This window comes from Triturus cristatus, chromosome 1_1 (genome assembly GCF_964204655.1).
Source record: "Triturus cristatus chromosome 1_1, aTriCri1.1, whole genome shotgun sequence".
NCBI lineage: Eukaryota > Metazoa > Chordata > Amphibia > Caudata > Salamandridae > Triturus > Triturus cristatus.
In genome coordinates this window covers 38,428,214-38,447,937 of record NC_140579.1, presented here as the reverse complement: position 1 = coordinate 38,447,937, position 19,724 = coordinate 38,428,214, and the positions used below count along the sequence as shown (strand labels likewise).

Sequence of the window (19,724 nt, the reverse complement as noted above, 5' to 3'; positions counted from 1 at the left end):
CTTGCCTGTGTTATATGCTGTGAACTGCACGTGTGTGCTCTCCAAAGCACTGGTGGATTACCATCTGAAGAGTGAAACCAGTTTATTGGCTTAGAAGACTTACCTGCAACTGCTCTTGCACTTGTTTGCTGTGTTTGTCCAGGTGAAGTCTGTTTTTGAAACTTCTCTGTGGGGAAGAGATAGTGAGGGCAAGATTCCCTCCCTCTGTTGAGTAGGTCTTCGTCCAGTAGCGAGAAAGGGCCTCCAAAGCAACCACAGTGTCCTTAAGCAAAACAGAATTGGTATTACTATCTCACCTTAAAAACACCTCCATCCCAGGTGCAACATAACTTCTTCTTTTGAATCATATCTTCATTTAAGTACATGCTCCAGCCTCTCTTTGTTGTGATGCACCTGCACCCCTTTATTCTATTGGTGAATACCACAGTTGCAAAACCCTCTTCTTCATTTACACTGTTGCAATACTGTCTGCCTGAAAACCTTCACTCATCCCTTGATGCTCATCATCAAGTGCACACAAAATATACTGTGATGACCCACACAGTCATAATACTCAAATTGTACTTATTTGGCTACTGTTATTGCACACACTAAAAGAGGTTTCAAAATCCATATTTCACAGGAAATATATAAGACTTGTAAATTATTTTCCATAATTTGCAGGAGGTATTTATTCCTGTGGATTAGGGATACTATCCAATGATAGGCACTGTATCAGGCCAACGTTTTTGCCAGGGAGAGCGGGTGGAAATCACTGGAAGGTAATGTGGAAAACCCTTCACGTTCTCAAGATCTTTTCACTTGCCTATGTTATTAACACTGAAAACTTATTGGACACTTCTTACTTCATTACAGTTTTCTTGTCATTTTTACTCACATTTTTACTAAATTTCTGTTATGCTTCCTAAAAATCTATATACCTGGTGCCAGATTTATCAAGGTTTGCGTCACCTTTGCACGATTCAAGGGGGCATAAGTGTGACGCAAAACCTAGATGAGATTTACGAAGCCAAGTAAGGCGATTCTGCGTGGCCCTGTATGTCTGGATAAATCTGGAGTAATGCAAGGCAGCACAAATTGATGCCTTACGTCGCTTTGCCCCAGGGCGGCGTTCCATGGGTGAAGCGTGGGTGTCCACGAATCCACCCATGGATTTTGGCGCATTCCCAGATTTACCACTAATGGTAGTCCTGAGAATGTGTCAAAATGCTACCCCTCCCCAGGAGAGGTATAGCGAGGAGAAATATATTTATTTCTCCTCAATTGTTCCTCTTTCTATGAGTGCTGCACTGTGAGAAAGAGGAGAATGCCCATGTGGGTTCTTTTTGTGTAGGAAGGTGCCCCTGTATAATGTTAAATAAAGCACATTCCTGCCCTTTCGCGCAGCGTAGTGAGGTCGCTTGCTGCGCTGCGTGAATATTTGTTAAATACGCCCCTTGATGTTTATGTTTTTCATGTGTTTGTTGCTACCATGATGGCCTTGGCAAACCATTCCCCCACCTGAAGCATCCCATGATTTACCACTTAATGGCTCATTAAGAGAGGTTAGAGTTAGCCTGTCTTCCCCTGTGTTAAGTCTAAGACACCACTTGTTTGTGCATTAAAACAGTCTACTATAAAATATGAAAGAACCAGTAACTTGGGATTTATGCTCCAATGCACAAAATGTTGCAGCTGCCAATGCTTGAGAGACTGGTTCTAAATTTGATTGTATTGATCAATAACTTATCCTGAGACACCGTCAATGGCAACCTCACTCTTTGCATTTATAAGTGTCTGGCAATGCTTGAGGTTCAATTTAAACTAATCTTAAATGTAATCCTCGGTGAGGTTGGTGAATGCTGGTGAGTGTTCACTGATCCCTCAATTCAAGTCAAATGTCGCAGCTTTTCAGACACTGCATGACTCCGAATTTGGAGGAGACTGAGAATATCGCCTCTGTTTTCAGGACAATTTTATTAGTGTCAGTTTGAATCTGGGTATATCACTGCCTGCCCGTTGTGAAGTTGCTGTGCTAGAGTCAATGTCTAAGACAGAATTGTTGATGAGTTAATCCTTTAAAACCTGGAATGGTTTAAATCATCTGCTTACCCAGGGATCTAGAGAAACATGTGGATGGAGCCATTGCGATCGGTACTCCCATATCAGGTTCATGCACAATCTTGTATGAATAAGAACGATGTTCCACGTTCACCTTTGTCAAGGGTGAGGGTTCTAACAGGGGAAGAAACTGACATGCTTCAAGAGTCTAGACAAATGTGTCAAAATCTTACTACTATGACCTCTTGACAGAGAAATTTCAAATATTTCTTCTTGAATTGGTTTTTCTGTGCATAAGGTGGTATGTTCTATACAGAGAATTTCCCTGTATCAATACAAGACAGGTTATCAATTCTCCAGGAGCGCTGCATAAGCAGAACCGAAAAGCCCCACTAAGGTTTGGGTTAAATAATTCAAAGAATCTCAAAGGTGGGAGTGGGGATTAGCCAAAAAGAGTGTCTGAGAAGGAGTCAGGTATGACTTCGGAACACTGACAGTGAACCCCAAAGATGACAGGAGTGTTCGCCATAGTCTGGAGGTGGTTGACTACTGTCTGGGGCAAGCCCACCTTTAACAGCCAGTCATCAAGATAGGTGAAAACTGACCTCTGAAGGTGTGCTGCTACCACCTCCATACCGCAGGTAGAGCTGATGGGCCTGCAGGACCGGTGTATGGAGATAGGAGGCCTGCAGATCCAACACCACCAGATGTTTTGGCCTGCTAACCCGGTGAGAGTCATTGGATTCTGCCTACAGAAGGGTGATTGTGCTCCACTAAGAGCACGGTAGGGGGGTTTGGTAGGTGGATCTGCTTTTGGGGCACAGGGTTCTGGGGAGGTTGGTGGGGGAGGACATACGCATGTTGTCCCTGACTAGGGAGTCACCACACCATGAACTGTGAAACTGCTGGGTACTTTGCTGAGGCTGAAGTGGCTGTCTGTATGGGGTACCCCAGCTGAAACCGCGAAAGGAACCGTAGGATTCACTCAGCTGGTGAGACAGGGTAGATAAGCTCAGGGAGCGTACTGTGGCACTGCTCTCTCTGAAGCATCTTAGTGTGGAGCCTGCCTTGCACCATTCAAAGGGTATATATATCCATTCACTCAGCTGGTGAGACAGGGTAGATAAGCTCAGGGAGCGTACTGTGGCACTGCTCTCTCTGAAGCATCTTAGAGTGGAGCCTGCCTTGCACCATTCAAAGGGTATATATATCCATAAGGAGCAATTGGGCCCCGCTTGAAAAGTCTGTTGACTGCAAACAGGCGTGTCAATGAATAGCAATACTAGTGTTGATGAAAAAAACAAGTTCCTTACCAATGCACTGTGGTTCTCCAGTATTGATATCTTTCATAGATTCACGTTTGAATCTTGAGGTGGGAGGCCCACGGTTATTATAGTTATCAGAGTAAATCAAACAAACGAAAATGAAAGGAAAACCCCATGAGACTGTATACTAATCCACATCATTGTAGGTAGAACCAAACACCAGCCAATCAGAGAGCAGCCGCTGCTTCATTCAACTCTTCCAGAGCTACCAAACCTTAGATTTCAGTGCACAAGAGTACTAAATACAGAATACTAGTATCTCTGTCAATTAATGGTTCTGAGCGCCTGAAGGGGAGATGGGTGTCTCGCATGTGAATCTATAAAATACATCAATACTGGGGAACCATAGTGTACTGATAGGTAACTTCTTGTTTCTCCAGTACTGAATTTTTCATAGATTCACATGCTTGAATCCGAATAGCAAGCAGTAACAACTTGATCTAACATGTATAGAAAATTGCAGAGGCCGGTAGTATAATACAAGGGTTGTAGTTTATAAGCAAGATATATATAATGCATGTATATATACATTCATTTCCATGTTACAATTTTAACAATACCTCACCTCATTGAAATAAGTTGTGAAGATCTGCTTGAGCCACAGCTGCATCTTGGTTGGTAGTTGCATCTAGACAATGGTGCCTGGTAAAGGTATGTCTGTTTGTCATGTGGCTGCCCTGCATATGTCAGGTAATGATACTGCATCAAAAAGAGTTGTAGAGGTTGCCACGCTTCTTTTTGGAATGAGGACGTACTTTGGTTGCAAGCGGTCTTCCTGCTTTTTCGTGGCAAAAAGCTATGGCTGCTGAATGTTATACTAACTCATGACACAGCTTTTCTCTGGCTTGGTGACCAAAAGTTTTTTCGATATTGATCTAAAATGTTAAGCACCTTTTAACAGCCGTGGAATAAAGCACTCTTTCTGCTATGTTTGGAGGGTTCTGAAAGTATGTCTTTAAGGCAATTGGTTCATTAAGGTGTAAATCTGTTGGAACCTTAGGTAAGAAATGAATGTACAATAAAACTATGCTTTTTAAATTGCAGTATAGTCCTTGTATGTGAATGCCTGTATATTGCTAATTCTTCTAGCAGATGTAAGGGCTATGAGAATAGCTGTCTTCTGTGAAAGATATTTGATGTCCGCCTTGTGTATAGGCTCAAAAGGCTATCGCATCAATGGTGCAAAGACTGTGCTAAGCTCCCATGCAATTGCCATTTTTTTTTTATTGGCGGGGGTAAGCTCCAAATAGCCCTTTTAAAAATGATTTTATGAGCCTGTCTGACCATAAAGACTTTTGGTTCCAGGATCTCCTGAAATCTAGATATTGCTGCAAGATGAACTCTGATTGAGCTAAACAATGAGTCAGAGTGAGCTAAGTTGAGTAGGCATTGGAATACCTGTAGTGATATTGAGGAAAAAGGATGGAGAAAAAGGATGGCAATTATTTGTAGACCAACAATTGCAAACCCTTAGCTATTTTGCCTTATATGATCTATTTGTGGAATCAGCTATTGCGTTTGCCAGTCTGTCTCTGCATTGTTGAGAGGAATTCAACTGATGGAACCCATTGTTCTCAGGAGCCAGGCCACTCAATTGAGTGATTCCGTATCCGATGTATTACCTGCCCATTTTTCAAGGAGAGCAATCCTGGGGCTGGTTTGAGTGCAATATGCTGCTGTTCGGACATTAGGAAAAGTTTTGTGTACCAATGTAATAAGGATAATTCAACACAGTTCTCTCTTTAATTTGTTCAGAATCTGTGATAGCAGAGGTAGAGGTGGAAAGGTATACACGAAAGTTCTTGTCCATGCAACCTGCAATGCATTCCCCCAGGATCCCTTGTGCAGGAGCCTGCTTGCATAGTGTTGGCATTTCTGACTAAGCGGGGTACCCAACAGGTCTAAGGTCAATTTTCCCCATTTGTTGAATCGTTTCAAAGCTGTGTTTGTGACATCTCCCATTCGTGGCATTCTCTTAAAGATCTGCTTAGATCGTCTGCCCACTGGTTTTCCTTGCCCTGTACATGCTCCACTTTCATGGAAACTTTGTGGTGTAAACACCAATTCCAAAATGCCTTGTGCTTCCTTGCACAGTAAATGTGATCTTGTTACTCCTTGCTTGTTTTATATGAAACACTGTGGTCACATTGTCCGTTTGGACCATTACTGCCGATCCTTTTATTCTTGGGAAGAAAGCATGGAGCCCCAGGGCCACAGCTCACAGTTCTAGGAAATGTATGTGCATTTTTCTCTCTTTGATCGGCCACTTGCCACTCATTTCCAAATCTTGGAGATGTGCTCCCAACACTCCATGGATGTATCTGCTTTCATGACTTAATTTGGTGGCTTCTTAAAAAAAATTAGACCCATGGAATTGTTGTCTTCTATTTTCCACCATTTCATAGCCTTTACCTTGTAGGGCGCTATGCTGATCACATCATCGAATGACCCCTGTCTAATGTTTTTATTGTTTGTCTATTTGTTCCTGTAGTGGTCTTATGAACGGATGACAGTTAGGCAACAGTAGAATGCAAGATGAAATCATTCCCAGGAACGATTTGTACTGCCTGACTGAAATAGACTTTTTTCTTTAGAGGGCAGACTCTAATCTTATTTTCTTGGTACCTTTTTCTTCTGTAGGAAATTAGTTTTGTGGCTAGAATGCCCCCAAGAATGTAATTTGTGGGCTCGGAATAAAGCATGATTTTTCCCTGTTTAGTTTGAGACCTAGATTTTTGAAAATTTGAAGGGATGCTTTCGTGGAACGTACTGCCGCCTGGCCTTAAGTTGTTTTTATTAGCCAGTCGTCCAGGTATGGGAATATCTGCCCATTTTTCCTCAGGCAAGCTGTTACTGGTCCCATGCACATGGTGAAATTTCTTAGGGCAGATTTCAATCCAAAAGGGAGGACTTTGAATTGGTAGTAACATCTGGCCACTTGAATCTGAGATACCCCCTGTGTTTGACATGGATGGGAACATGGAAGTAGGCATCTTGTAAATCTAGCCATGCCATGTGATCCCCTGGGATTATCAGCTGAATGATATCCTGTAGCGTAACCATTCTGAATTATTGTTTTTTAAGGTACTTGTTGAGCTGTCTCGAATCCATTACTTGTCGCCATTTTCCATTTTTCTTCTTCAGTAGGAAGACGTTGTAGCAGCCTCGACCATGCAGGTAAGAGCAGTGGGTCGGTGGGGCCGAGTGGGTGGGAGATGTTGAAAGACAACGAGGGAAAAGTCATTATTTATTGAATTTCCCCTCATCGTCGTCTGTCAAAATCCCACCCCCCACTCGGCCCCACCACTCTTGTTTCTGTGAGCTTGTGGGACCTTTTTGCTTGCTCCCTGGAGCATAAGCGACTTTATTTTCTCTTTCAACAGCCGAAGGTGCTTATGTAACCTCCTGCAAGGTGGATTGCGAGGAGGTTTCTGAGTAAATTGTAGGGTGTGACCGTGCTGAATGATATCCAACATCCAACAGACCGAGGGTATGGATCTCCAGTTTTCGTAAAAGTTGTTGAGAGTGTCTCTAACAATTAAACAAGCAACCTGAAGAGAGGCAACCAGTGTCATTACTCTGTCACTGCAAAAACCAAAGGAAATGATGGACGGAGTGTTGAACATTGCAAGCACTCACCCCCAGTCAACTGATCTGGGTTTAATCCATCACCGTTATTTAGCCCACTCTGCCACCCCAGTTCAGACATGGCCATAGGCAAATCAATGCACAAAAAATACTCTAACAGATCTATAGAGATCTAATAAAATAATGAAACAGGGGAAGAGAAATGGAAATTCTAGGTTGTGCCTAATACAACCGTGGTCGTGGGGAAACTAAGTCTTTCTTTAAGTTACCCTCACACACCCTAGTGGTGTCATGCTTCATCATCGGGTCACCCAGACCCCTAGAAGTCCGGGTGGGCTCGACCACAGTGTTGGGAGTGCTTTTGATATGTTCTACGGCAGAGGGAGTTAACTAGATAAAATACCCAAGACAGATCCCCAGTATCCCTTTATTCTTGGGTCTGTCCGAGTAATTAAAATACTTAAAAAGGTGGGTCTTATAGGAGTTTTATGGTCCTATGACCCTAGTGCCGACATGTTTCAGTCCGAAAAGGGGGCCAAAAAAGGTCCAGGACTTTCTTCAGGGCAAAAAAAGTAACTCCCCTATGTGAGTGTAATTAACACGTAATGGGGTGTCCCTATCCTGTCAGTATGGTGAGGGCAGAGTAGCTGCTCCACGTGGTTTATAAGGTGGATGTGTGTGAACTGCCAGGCTCCATCTGTGAAGGAAAAAATAGAGACAAACAACATATAAAAGTACCAGCGGTTTGATGGCCGCTTATTTCATTTCTCTTAGAGCGGTACGGTGTATACCGCCCGTGAACATGCGTGGACATTCGTGTGCATGCTCACGTGAGGAGGAGTGTCCTCCTATCATGCCACTCATCATATCTGCAACATATCATAGAAAATGTGACAGACATACTGTGAATGTGGCGAGATAATTCGCATTCTAGCGATAACAGAGTGATGTCTGTTTTTGTAAAAATAGCGTGCACGCAGTGTCTCCAGGTACTAGTGCACATTAAAACCAAGTATGTTCCTGGCGGTGCCAGGAACCATGTTATGAGTGGGCAGGTGAGTAAGTGACTAAAATCATACTACACATACATACAACACAAACATACGTACTATATCTACAGTTATACTTTACCCAAATCGGGAAGGTAGATTGAATCTCTCAGGACCAGGGGCCAGATGGGGCTGTCCTGGGGGAACCGTGAATAAGAGTTGTGTCACGCGGTAAATAGCAAAAGGAAACAAGGGGGGAGTCGTTCCGTATCGGTGCAGTCAAGGAACGAAGGTTGATACATAATGAATGGGACATCGTGTGGGTTAGAGTACTTACTTAGTAATGATCAACCGCCCTGCCTGCTACCTGTTTGGTTCTGGTCCTCGGCTTTCGCAAAGTGGTGAAGCCTGGGACAGGTAAATATAACGCGAAAGCGCGCCATAGTCGAAGGCTGATTGAGAGACACGCCCCTAGATTGCAGGAAGCGACGTCAGACGTCGCGGCGTGCGGGGTTGATGGGAGAAGTAGTTCTTAGTGAAAAAATAGGCTGAACTGGAAGATAGCGATCTACGCTGGGTATACGTGACTCTGTGCCACGGTGGGAGGCAAAGTGAATTAAAAAATAATCGGGCACATATATACGAGTGCAGGCTGAGCGCTTGTGTGTATAAAGCGGTGTGAGAGAACATAGGTTAATTATAACCAGAATTTGAAAACCGCCGCTGATGAAACAAAATGAGCCGGTAATGCCCAGAGTGGAAACTGAGCGTAAGGAAAAAAGTTATTACCGCGTTTTAGCGGACGTGGTCTATGTGTGATAAGACCTATTAGTATATTCAAACCACATGGGGTGAGAAGCGTGGGATGAAGAATTGGTGAATTAATGACCCATATGAGACTAGTAGAAGACGTCTTGGTTGAGTGCTGGTGTGACTCTATGGTGGAATATGTTGTCATACTAGTGACAGCAAAAACCATCCAGCGTCCAAGTAGTTAAACAGTGGGGATGTGTATTATCAGTACTGTCATTACGTAAATCAGACGTAGTGTTAGATGATCATGTTAACAGGTATAAGGTCCATGGGGCTGATTTACTTCTTAAGTTGACTCCACGGTATAGAATCATTTAGTCCTGTCTCATGTGTTCCCAGACGATACACCCACCGTTGTTCTCTCTCTAGGAGTCTTTTCTGTAGGTTCCTGGTGCCCTTGATCTTCTCAATGACTGTCCATCGTATGTCAGTGTCTTTGTGATGTTTCTCGACAAAGTGTGTGGTGAGTCTAGTAGCTGAGACCATGCGTCTGATGGTACTTCTATGTTCGCATATCCGAACTTTTATTTTTCGGCTGGTCATACCTATGTAGGTTAAGTCACATGGGCATTTTATGAGGTAGATGACCCCTTCAGAGTTGCAGTTGGTATGAGATCGTTGCTCCCAGGGGGTTTTGAGGCCGAGTTCAAGTGTTTTGCTAGCTCTGGTGAATTCACAGGCTACACAGGACCCGCAGGGGTAGTGTCCCGTCACTGGGGGCGTATCCCATAGTGTTGTTTGAACGTGTTCAACATTTCCAATAGAGTCTGTATGGATCAGAGTGTCCCTCAGACTACGGTTCTTTTTAAAGGAGAACATAGGTTTGTTCAGTGAAAGTTTGTTGGAGGTTAGAATCGACCATCTTTTATTTATGATCTTTTTAACATCGTTGGAGGATGAGTTGAAAGTGGTAACACAGATCATATTTTGAGGTTGTTGTCTTTCTTGAGTCTCGAGTAGGGCCTCTCTGGGAGTATTCCGTGCTCTTTTATTGGCCTGTTCAATTATTTTAGTTGGGTAATTCCTTTGTTTCAATTTGTTAGTGAGTGTTATTGCCTCTTTTTTGTAGTCTCGAATATCAGAACAATTCCTACGTATACGTAGGAATTGTCCCACCGGGAGATTTTCTCTGAGAGATCGCGGATGGGCACTGTCGAATCTCAACAGGCTGTTCCTGTCAGTCGGTTTTGTATATAGCGAGCTACACAGAGTACCTTCTTTAGCAATGATGTTGATGTCCAAAAACGGGATGGTTTCCCTGTCTTTGTTGACGGTGAACCGTAAATGAGGGTTAAGATCATTGATCCATAGGCTGAAGTTAGAAAGGCTCTGGGTATCGCCGCGCCATACCATAAGAATGTCATCGATATAGCGATACCACTTACAGATGTTATTAGTGTATGGGTTAGCATTCCAAATATGTTGGTTTTCAAAGTGGCTCATGTATAGACATGCTATACTAGGAGCAAAAGTGCTTCCCATAGAAGTTCCATGGATTTGCCAATACAGTTGAGATTCGAACCTGAAGAAATTTTCCGTTAGTGCTAATCTCATTAGTGTAATGATCCATTCTTTTGGTGCAGTCCATTGCCATTCCTCATTCTCCAGAAGTCGTTCAATGACTCCAATGCTTTCGGTCTGGGGTATACTTGTGTAAAGTGCTTCCACATCTAGACTTACCAGAAAGCAATTGGTTGGGTCGTACTCGATGTTGGTCAGGAGGTTCAGGAGGTGTTTTGTGTCCTGTACATATGATATTATCTGTTTCACCAGGGGGCGTAGGAACCAATCAGTATATTGGGATAGGGGTTCCAAAATCGAGCCAATTCCTGATACTATGGGTCTCCCTGGGGGGGGTACCTTACCCTTGTGGATCTTAGGAATGGTATAAAATAGTGGAATCCTAGGTTCCTCCTGGTTCAGAAATGCGTGTTCTTTTTTAGTGATCCACCCCTTCCCAAGTGCATCTGAGGTCAGGGCCGATATAGTTGTCCTCAGTCTGTTTGTAGGATCTCTGTTGATTTTCTTGTAGAATTTCGTGTCTGCCAGCAAGGTGAGGCATGCGGTCTTATATGCCATTGAACTCTGGATGACTGTGGCACCCCCTTTGTCTGCGGGTTTTATTATTATTTCTGTGCGATTTTGTAATTTTGTCAAAGCCAGACGTTCTTTTTTGTTCAAGTTATTGAAAGAATCCATTCTGGGTTGTAATTCCTCTATTTCCTTAACAACTGCTTCTTCAAAAGCCAGTACTTCTGGTGGCATCATGTTTGAAGGTGGGTAAAAGGTCGATCTAGGTCTTAGGTCAGTGTATTCCCCATCGCTAATGACTTCTTCTTTGTCTTGGAAGAAGACATTGAGTCTTATCTTCCTAAAAAATTCCCCAAGTTCACAGCGTAACTGGAATTTGTCTAGGTGGGTGGTGGGAACAAATCCGAGGCCTTTTTCCAAGACTGACATCTCATCTGCGGTGAGGGTTATGTCCGTTAAGTTAACTACTAATCCCTCATTGTGCTTGTCCCCGGTTGTGGTTGGTCTCTGGAGTTGCTCCTTGTGTTCGGTCCTGACCTTTCCTCCTCCCACTGTACTCTCCTGTTGCCTCGTCTTCCTCGTTTCCCCCTTCTCCCACCCTGTCCTAAAAAATGCTGGTTAAATTCGGGCTGGAAGTAAGGACCCATTGGAAACTGAGGCGGTCCTTGAAAAGGGACTGGACCAAATGGGCCATTCCAGGGGTACATTTGGGGGTGTCCAAATCTTTGATTGAAGTTCCCGCGTCGCGGTCTTCTCGGTTTGTTCTGCCAGTTTTTGTATGAGCCATCACTAGACCAATTGTCCTGTTCGGAATCAGAAGATCCCGACCGATCATTGCGTGAGGAACCTGAGTCCGAATTGTCCTCTCCTTTATAATCATCCTTTATGTAGGGATATACCTTCTCATGGCTGAATTTTTTTAAATCTTTTTGTAATTTGGAGATCTTTTTTTGCATGAGATATTCCTTGTGTTCAATGATCTCTTTGTTCACTTCTTCAAGCTTCTTTTTATACAGTGATAGTTTAATTTCTGTAATGAGGTGGTCTTCGCTGGTTTTGATCTTAATTAATATTGCATCTGATATGCGCTTGGCAGTGTTAATTATTAGGATAAGCCAGTCCCTTGAACAACGCCATGCAATAAGTGACCACTCTTTTTTAAAAAGAGGGTCATCTAGAAAGATTCTGGGTGCATTCGTGACCAACAAGCCTGTTGGTGCTATATTCCCACGTAGATATTCTGTCATGATTGCTCCGTGTAGGAGGGTCCTCATTTGACAGCGTTTTAGTTCTTTGAGTTCATCCCAATTCTGTGCTTGGGAGAGGCTCTGTCCAATGTTGGTATCTGGAAGTAATGATGGTCCCGCTAGAATAGCAGATGCCATCTCATCTGTATAACCAATCCCTAGTTGTTCAGCCATGGCAGAAGTGTGGTTTATGTATGTTGATTCAAGGTGTGTGTTTTAAATTAGTGGTTTTAAAACTAGTGAAGGAGACAGAGGTGCGGTGCTATTTCCTATACAAATCACTGAGAAAAACAGTTGTGATCTCAGGAGAATTGGATGTCAAACCCACAGCTGTGCGCTGCTCAATAATCTATAACACGTCAGAAGTATTGGGAAATCCCAATGACTAGGGGGGTAGGAGAGGCAGGATTGTATAGAGTATATCCTCCCATATAAACTCAATGCACAAAAAATACTCTAACAGATCTATAGAGATCTAATAAAATAATGAAACAGGGGAAGAGAAATGGAAATTCTAGGTTGTGCCTAATACAACCGTGGTCGTGGGGAAACTGAGTCTTTCTTTAAGTTACCCTCACACACCCTAGTGGTGTCATGCTTCATCATCGGGTCACCCAGACCCCTAGAAGTCCGGGTGGGCTCGACCACAGTGTTGGGAGTGCTTTTGATATGTTCTACGGCAGAGGGAGTTAACTAGATAAAATACCCAAGACAGATCCCCAGTATCCCTTTATTCTTGGGTCTGTCCGAGTAATTAACCTGCCCCTCATAACATGGTTCCTGGCACCGCCAGGAACATACTTGGTTTTAATGTGCACTAGTACCTGGAGACACTGCGTGCACGCTATTTTTACAAAAACATACATCACTCTGTTATCGCTAGAATGCGAATTATCTCGCCACATTCACAGTATGTCTGTCACATTTTCTATGATATGTTGCAGATATGATGAGTGGCATGATAGGAGGACACTCCTCCTCACGTGAGCATGCACACGAATGTCCACGCATGTTCACGGGCGGTATACACCGTACCGCTCTAAGAGAAATGAAATAAGCGGCCATCAAACCGCTGGTACTTTTATATGTTGTTTGTCTCTATTTTTTCCTTCACAGATGGAGCCTGGCAGTTCACACACATCCACCTTATAAACCACGTGGAGCAGCTACTCTGCCCTCACCATACTGACAGGATAGGGACACCCCATTACGTGTTAATTACACTCACATAGGGGAGTTACTTTTTTTGCCCTGAAGAAAGTCCTGGACCTTTTTTGGCCCCCTTTTCGGACTGAAACATGTCGGCACTAGGGTCATAGGACCATAAAACTCCTATAAGACCCACCTTTTTAAGTATTTTAATTACTCGGACAGACCCAAGAATAAAGGGATACTGGGGATCTGTCTTGGGTATTTTATCTAGTTAACTCCCTCTGCCGTAGAACATATCAAAAGCACTCCCAACACTGTGGTCGAGCCCACCCGGACTTCTAGGGGTCTGGGTGACCCGATGATGAAGCATGACACCACTAGGGTGTGTGAGGGTAACTTAAAGAAAGACTTAGTTTCCCCACGACCACGGTTGTATTAGGCACAACCTAGAATTTCCATTTCTCTTCCCCTGTTTCATTATTTTATTAGATCTCTATAGATCTGTTAGAGTATTTTTTGTGCATTGAGTTTATATGGGAGGATATACTCTATACAATCCTGCCTCTCCTACCCCCCTAGTCATTGGGATTTCCCAATACTTCTGACGTGTTATAGACATAGGCAAATCAGTCTGACCCTGTGCCTCATGGGAACAGTGCAGCCCGAACTGCCAAGCCATGTCTTCCCTGGACCGGACCTGGACTTTTCCTTCTCTTTCAGGGGATCCTCATAGTCAAAAGCACTGAATAGAATAGCAAGCTCACCCCTCAGAGAGGGGGCAAGAAATAGAGACAAGCCAACAATCACTCAAAAATATTCTTCAATGATGCCTGCCCAACTTGAGTATCTTCCCTGGAGTCTGAATCTAGACATAATGCCTTGTGAAAGTATGGACAGACCTCCAGGGCGCAGCATTGCAAATATCTGGAATGGGGACACTTTACCTCGAGTAGAATGGGTTTTGGGCCTACCAGGTAAGGGTTTCTTCGCCAACTGATATGCAAAAACAATACAAGAAACGATCCATCGTGTTATCAATTATTTTGTAGAGAGCAACACAGTTCTTACAGGTCAATAATTTATGAAAAGCAAATCAGTTTTTCTTTTGTTTCTAGTTTTGTTCAAACAGAATGACAACACCCTTGAAACATCAAGGAAGTGGAGAGATTTCTCTGCTTGAGTTGAAGGATTTGGAAAAAAGTGGACAAAGAAAGCATTTGATTAATGTAGACATCAGAGATTGCTTTAGGGAGAAAACCAGGATGAGTTCTGATTACAAATCTGCTTTTGTGAAAACTTTATATGGTTCATTTGCACACAGGGCTAGGATTTCGCTGACTCTGCATGCTGAAGTAATTGTGACTAAGAAAGCTGTTCTCCACGTAAGGTGTTGTAAAGAGGCCTTGTGAATAGGTTCAAAAGAAGGCCCTATTCATTTAGATAGAACAATTTTAAACTCCCAAAGGAGAGAGGTAGTTCTAAATGGAGGGAAATCTTTCTCAATACCTGCTAAGAAATTCTTAACCACAGAAAGTTTAAAAAATGAAGTTTGTGAGCGGGATTTTCTGTAGGCCGTTATGGCCGCAAGATGTACCTTCATGGAGGAATACGGTAAATTAGAGTTTGCTAGATGAAGCAGGTAAGGGAATAAAACACATCAACATGACATTTAAATGTATCAGAATCTTTTTGAATATACCAAATACAAAATCTCTTTGTCTCGAAGCAAAGGGCTTTCTTGTGGAACGGCGCTTGGACTCTCTCAAAATGTCCATACAGTCGTGGGGTAAATTTAGATGGCCGTATCGTATGAATTCAGGAGCCAATCGGGCAATCGCAGCAATGGAAGATTGGGATTGAGAATCTGACCTCTCAGCTTGTAAAGAAGATTCTGCCTGCACAGCAACTTCTTGTGCGGGTGCTGAGAGAGAGGAAGAAGGTCCGTGAACCACCACTGACAAGGCCATTCAGGAGCTATTAGTATCATTCTCGGTTTAGATTTGCACGGCTTGATCAAAACTGCCAGAATAAGAGGGATCGTGGAAAAGTGTAGAGGAATGTCCTTGACTAGGTGATCAAAGGGGCATTCCCCTTTGACCCCAGTTGGTCAAATCTGGAGATGTTGTCTTGCCATTTTTTGTTTTCTGCATCTGCAATCAAGTCTATTTGGGAATAGCCACAGTCTTGAAAAATTTCCTCCAGTACTTTGTCATTTAGAACCCAGTCGGGATTGTCTTGAATAACACAGCTGAGGGAATATGCTTCTGTATTTTGAACGCCTGGAAGGTGTACTGCTGTAATTGTTAGGTACTAACAGGTGTAAGTGGCCTGTGATTCAAATGATAGAGGTCTGGAGTGCGCCCCTCCCTGTTTGTTCAGGTAATGCATTGTTATAGCATTGTCTGTCTGAACTAACAGGGAATTTGTCTTTATCACAGGAAGGAAGGACTTCAAAGCTAAATGGACCACTCTCAGTCCTAAGAGATTGATATGGTAAGACGCTTCTTTGTCCAACCATATTCCTTGACTCTGTAAATGACCCATATGAGCACCCCATCCTTGGAGGGAAGCATCAGTAACAAGAGTTTGGGATGGGAGATCCTGATGGAAGGGGATTCCCCCTTTTAGATTTTTCTACTTGGTCCACCATGGGAGAGACTGGAGTGCTGACTGTGACATCTATTTGAAGACTGTTTCGAATCATCCTCCAGACACTGTTGCAGTGGTCTCATGTGCAGTCTGGCATGGGGAACTATGAATATGCAAGATGCCATTGATACCAAGAAGGACGATATCTGTCGGGCTGAAGGATGATGAGTTTGTAACAGAGTGCAACATTTCAGGTGGACAGATGGTAGTCTCTCCTCCGAATGATACACTTTTGGGGCCATGGGTATCTAGAATAGCATCCAGATAGTGTATCTTTTGGACAGGATGTACTATTGATATGTTTAAGTTAACATGAAGACCTAGTCGTGAGAAGGTTTCCTTCCATATATATCTGGAAATGTGTTACGGTAGTTTTTGAGGATGGACTCTTTATTAATCAATCGTCCAGACAGGGTTCGATGGATATTTTTGCTTTCTTAAATGTGCTGCTATGTCAGCTAAGCATCTTGAAAAAGTCCCGGGTGCCGACTTTAGAAATGGAAGAACTGTGAATTGAAGATGCTTGGAGCCTACGACAAACCTAAGAAGAGATCGATGTTTTTGTGCGATCGGTATTCGGAAATAGGCATCTTGTAGGTCTGTAACACACATCCTGTTTCCTTGTTGTCGCTGGGAGTATATTTAGTTTAAAGTCAGCATCCTGAACGTTTCTTTTTTTTATAAATTTGTTTAGAGTTCTCAAGGCTAGTATGGGTCTGAATTTTTGTTTGGATCCCTTCTATCAAACCAGAAAATACTGGGAGTAAACTCTCAATTCTTTTTGATAGTGTGGAACCTCCTCCACTGCTTTTTTCAACATCAATGTGTTGACCTCTTTCTGCAACAGATCTATTTCATAATCGTTTGGTTGAAGTAGGAGGGGATCTGAATCATAGAGAATATCCATTCTAGACAATATTCAAGACCTATTTGTCTTTGGTTATTTGGTGCCACTCTTCGACATAATTGCTTACATTTCCTCCTACCTGAGTAGACGACCGAGAAGGAGAACGGTTGGTGGAGACCTCCTTTCCTTCTACAAGATTTCCTGTGTTGGTACAGTTGCCTTGGTTGCTGCTGCTGTTGGTGCAAACAATGAGGGGAAATAATGCCTGTCATAAGCCCTGTATTGCCTTCTGAACTCTTTTCTCTTTTCCAGGCCAACTGCTTTTAAAGTGTCCATGCCAGACTTCATTTGTGACATTTCATCATCTGCATGAGAGCCAAATAATGCTGAGCCTGAGAATGGTAAATTAGCAATCCTCTGTTGCGCTTCAGATTTTAGGCTGGTAACTCTCAACCAAAAGTTACATCTTGTGGAGATGTCATGGGCAGTACCCATGCACTACCAAGTCGGCTAAGTCTGCTGCTGCTACAATGATTTGATTTGAGAGTAGCATGCCTTAATTAAGGATCTCTTGGGAGTCTTATCTATCTTCCTTAGGGAATGTATTTTTGTAATGAATCCCACAGGAAACAATCATATCTTCCCAAAAGAGCAGTCGCACTTGCCGCTTTCATAATTGTTGCAGATGTTCCGCACATTTTTCTGCCCTTTTTGTCTGGTGGGGCAGTAGAAGCAGGAGCAACTGTATGTGATTTTTTTAGCTGAAGCTACACACTGGATCTGGCACAGGATCTTGCCTAAAAAAAGGGGGTCATGATCTGGTGGCTTGTACTTCTTTAGACCTAATAGATGCAGGCATCAAAAATAGCTGTGTTGCAGGCTCTAAAAGACCTGGAATCAAAGGCAGTACAAGTCTAGATGAGGGTATTTGGTGTAAAGTCTAAAAAATGTCTTAAGTCAAAGTAGTAGAAGTGGGCATTGTGATGTTTCTCAGCCCCTATCACTAATATCACTAATATCTCATTGAAGGTGGAGAGATCATCTACCGCAAATACTCTACCTGAAGGAGTATCAATCATTGTTGGGGAGCAATCTCTTATCAAAGATTGTGACGGAGTTGAAGGCAAATATCTCCTATGTAGTATGTTATGTTATATTGATTTGCATAGCACAGTAATCACCTCAGCAGGCATCCAGGCGTTTGGGCAGGTGTGTAGGGGTTGTGGTCCCCAAGGTGGGGTGCTTATACAAAGAGCCAGGTCTTCAGCTTCTTGTGGACCTCAAGAAGTGAGGCGAAGGCTCTGGTATGTTGAGGGATGCCTTCTCTCCGTAGATCTGCCTCCAAGGGAGTCCTTGAAGCGGGAGGAAAGAGCCCCGATGGTAGACTGACCTTCACCATGGCTTCTTGAGGAAGCAGCAGTCTGTTTTTCTTGCTGTTGATCCTGTAGTTCATGCAGTCTGATTTTGTGCCTTTTTCTCAGTGTTCTTCTGAAGAGTTTTTTACAGTGTCTGCTAGCATTAGAATGGTGATCTTGGATGGTGGATACAGACCCTGAGTGGATATGTTTGAGCCACCTTCTTCCCACAGGATACGCACTTCAGAAAAGCGAAGGCACCCTGACAGAAGAATCGCCACTTTGAGTCAGAAAAAAGGTGTTAAATTACTCCAGTCCTAAAAGGACTTCAAGTAAAAATCTGAAAACAAGTTGTAATAAATCTTTTCTTTGGATATTTGCCAAACACAGCAGAGCTCATTCCCCCAGGATCCTGTTTCCAGGTGCCGGAAAAATGAGCTGACGTAACTGTCACGTGTGGGACATTATGAAATACTGAGGGTACTGTGAGGTTCTTAAATGCACAGTGCCAGTTGTGGTAGCTGAATGTACTGCTTGCAGCCTATTAGCTAATTCTGTTCTTCATTAGTTTTCCTTTTAAATAAAGCTTATGAAATGTGTGATATGTTCACCTTTATTATATGTTGACATTTATGATAGCAAATGCTTTTCTTTTTCAAATGAAAATACATTTTGGACTTTTTGCCTGTTTATAGCCTGCAATTGTTGTGAGTGTAAATAATTTTTAGATTGTTGTATATATAAGCAGACATGTATTTTATAAGTGCTCCATGGTCCCAGTGCGTGGGTGGGACTATTCAGTGCTTATGACTATTGATGAGGATGACGTAGAAGGGAATGTGAGAATAGTGGTCCAGCAGGCAACTCTCATTGACAGACCTGAAAACCAAGCTAGTGGCAGAACATAACCCCCTCCCAAAGGCCTCCACTCTTTTTGGGCTCCCTATCCAGAGGAGTAGTCCAGAAATCATTTGGATTCGTCCAACTAGTAGAAGCTTGCACCACCAAACTTTGGGGGGAGGGATGCTGACAGAAATAGGAGGAGGAGTCGCCGGGGGAGGTCAGTGGCAACTCGCACCTTGGTGATTGACTGGGGTCCATAGCACGGTTTGGCCCAGGTCCTTAGAAGTGCATCAGTGAGTGCCTCATTGAAAGGTAACGGGAGCTCAGGAGTGGTTTTCTCCAGCTGGAGTACTTTTGGTGAGGACAGTGGTTTTGACCTCTAAGGTGGAGGAGCTGGAGGTCGATAACGTTGCTGCCCTTCAGATGACCATTGCAAAGGGAGTTTTTTCTCCAGTGGCAGATCTTGAGGGTGAGAAAAAGCCAGGATTAGGAGAGGTTCTCAAGATCAGGTCATCATATCATTGTCTGAGGTCACCATACCAGTTTTATTATGTGGTGGGGTTGGGTAATTGTATCTCCTGCATCATAGTCATTATTAGAATTATTCCCAAACAAAGATTGTAGTGTATGAGATCTGCCTTGTGGAGGTGGTACATCACGCGGATCACATAGAAATGGCTGTAGTTCAATGGAAACTGAGAACAGCCTTGGTCAAGGGTGGATAGACACCGACTCTGAGTTGGAGGGCACAATGGGAACTTTTTCCTCTGGTATCGGTGGAGTCGGCATCGGTGTTGATGCTCTGGGTCCTGGCATGGATCCTGGAGTCAGAGGCAGAGTTGGTA

At 43.3% G+C, this 19,724-nt stretch overlaps 1 protein-coding gene across 1 annotated transcript in view; it reads right to left on the bottom strand.

The window, feature by feature from the left end:
* Positions 1–19,724, bottom strand: part of LOC146869286 (complement C4-like) — a 252,295-nt gene that overhangs the window by 211,322 nt on the left and 21,249 nt on the right. Inside the window, exon 2 of the mRNA XM_085647007.1 lies at positions 104–262. Coding sequence (XP_085503133.1) covers positions 104–262 — 159 coding nt within the window. The remainder of the gene's footprint in view (positions 1–103; positions 263–19,724) is intronic.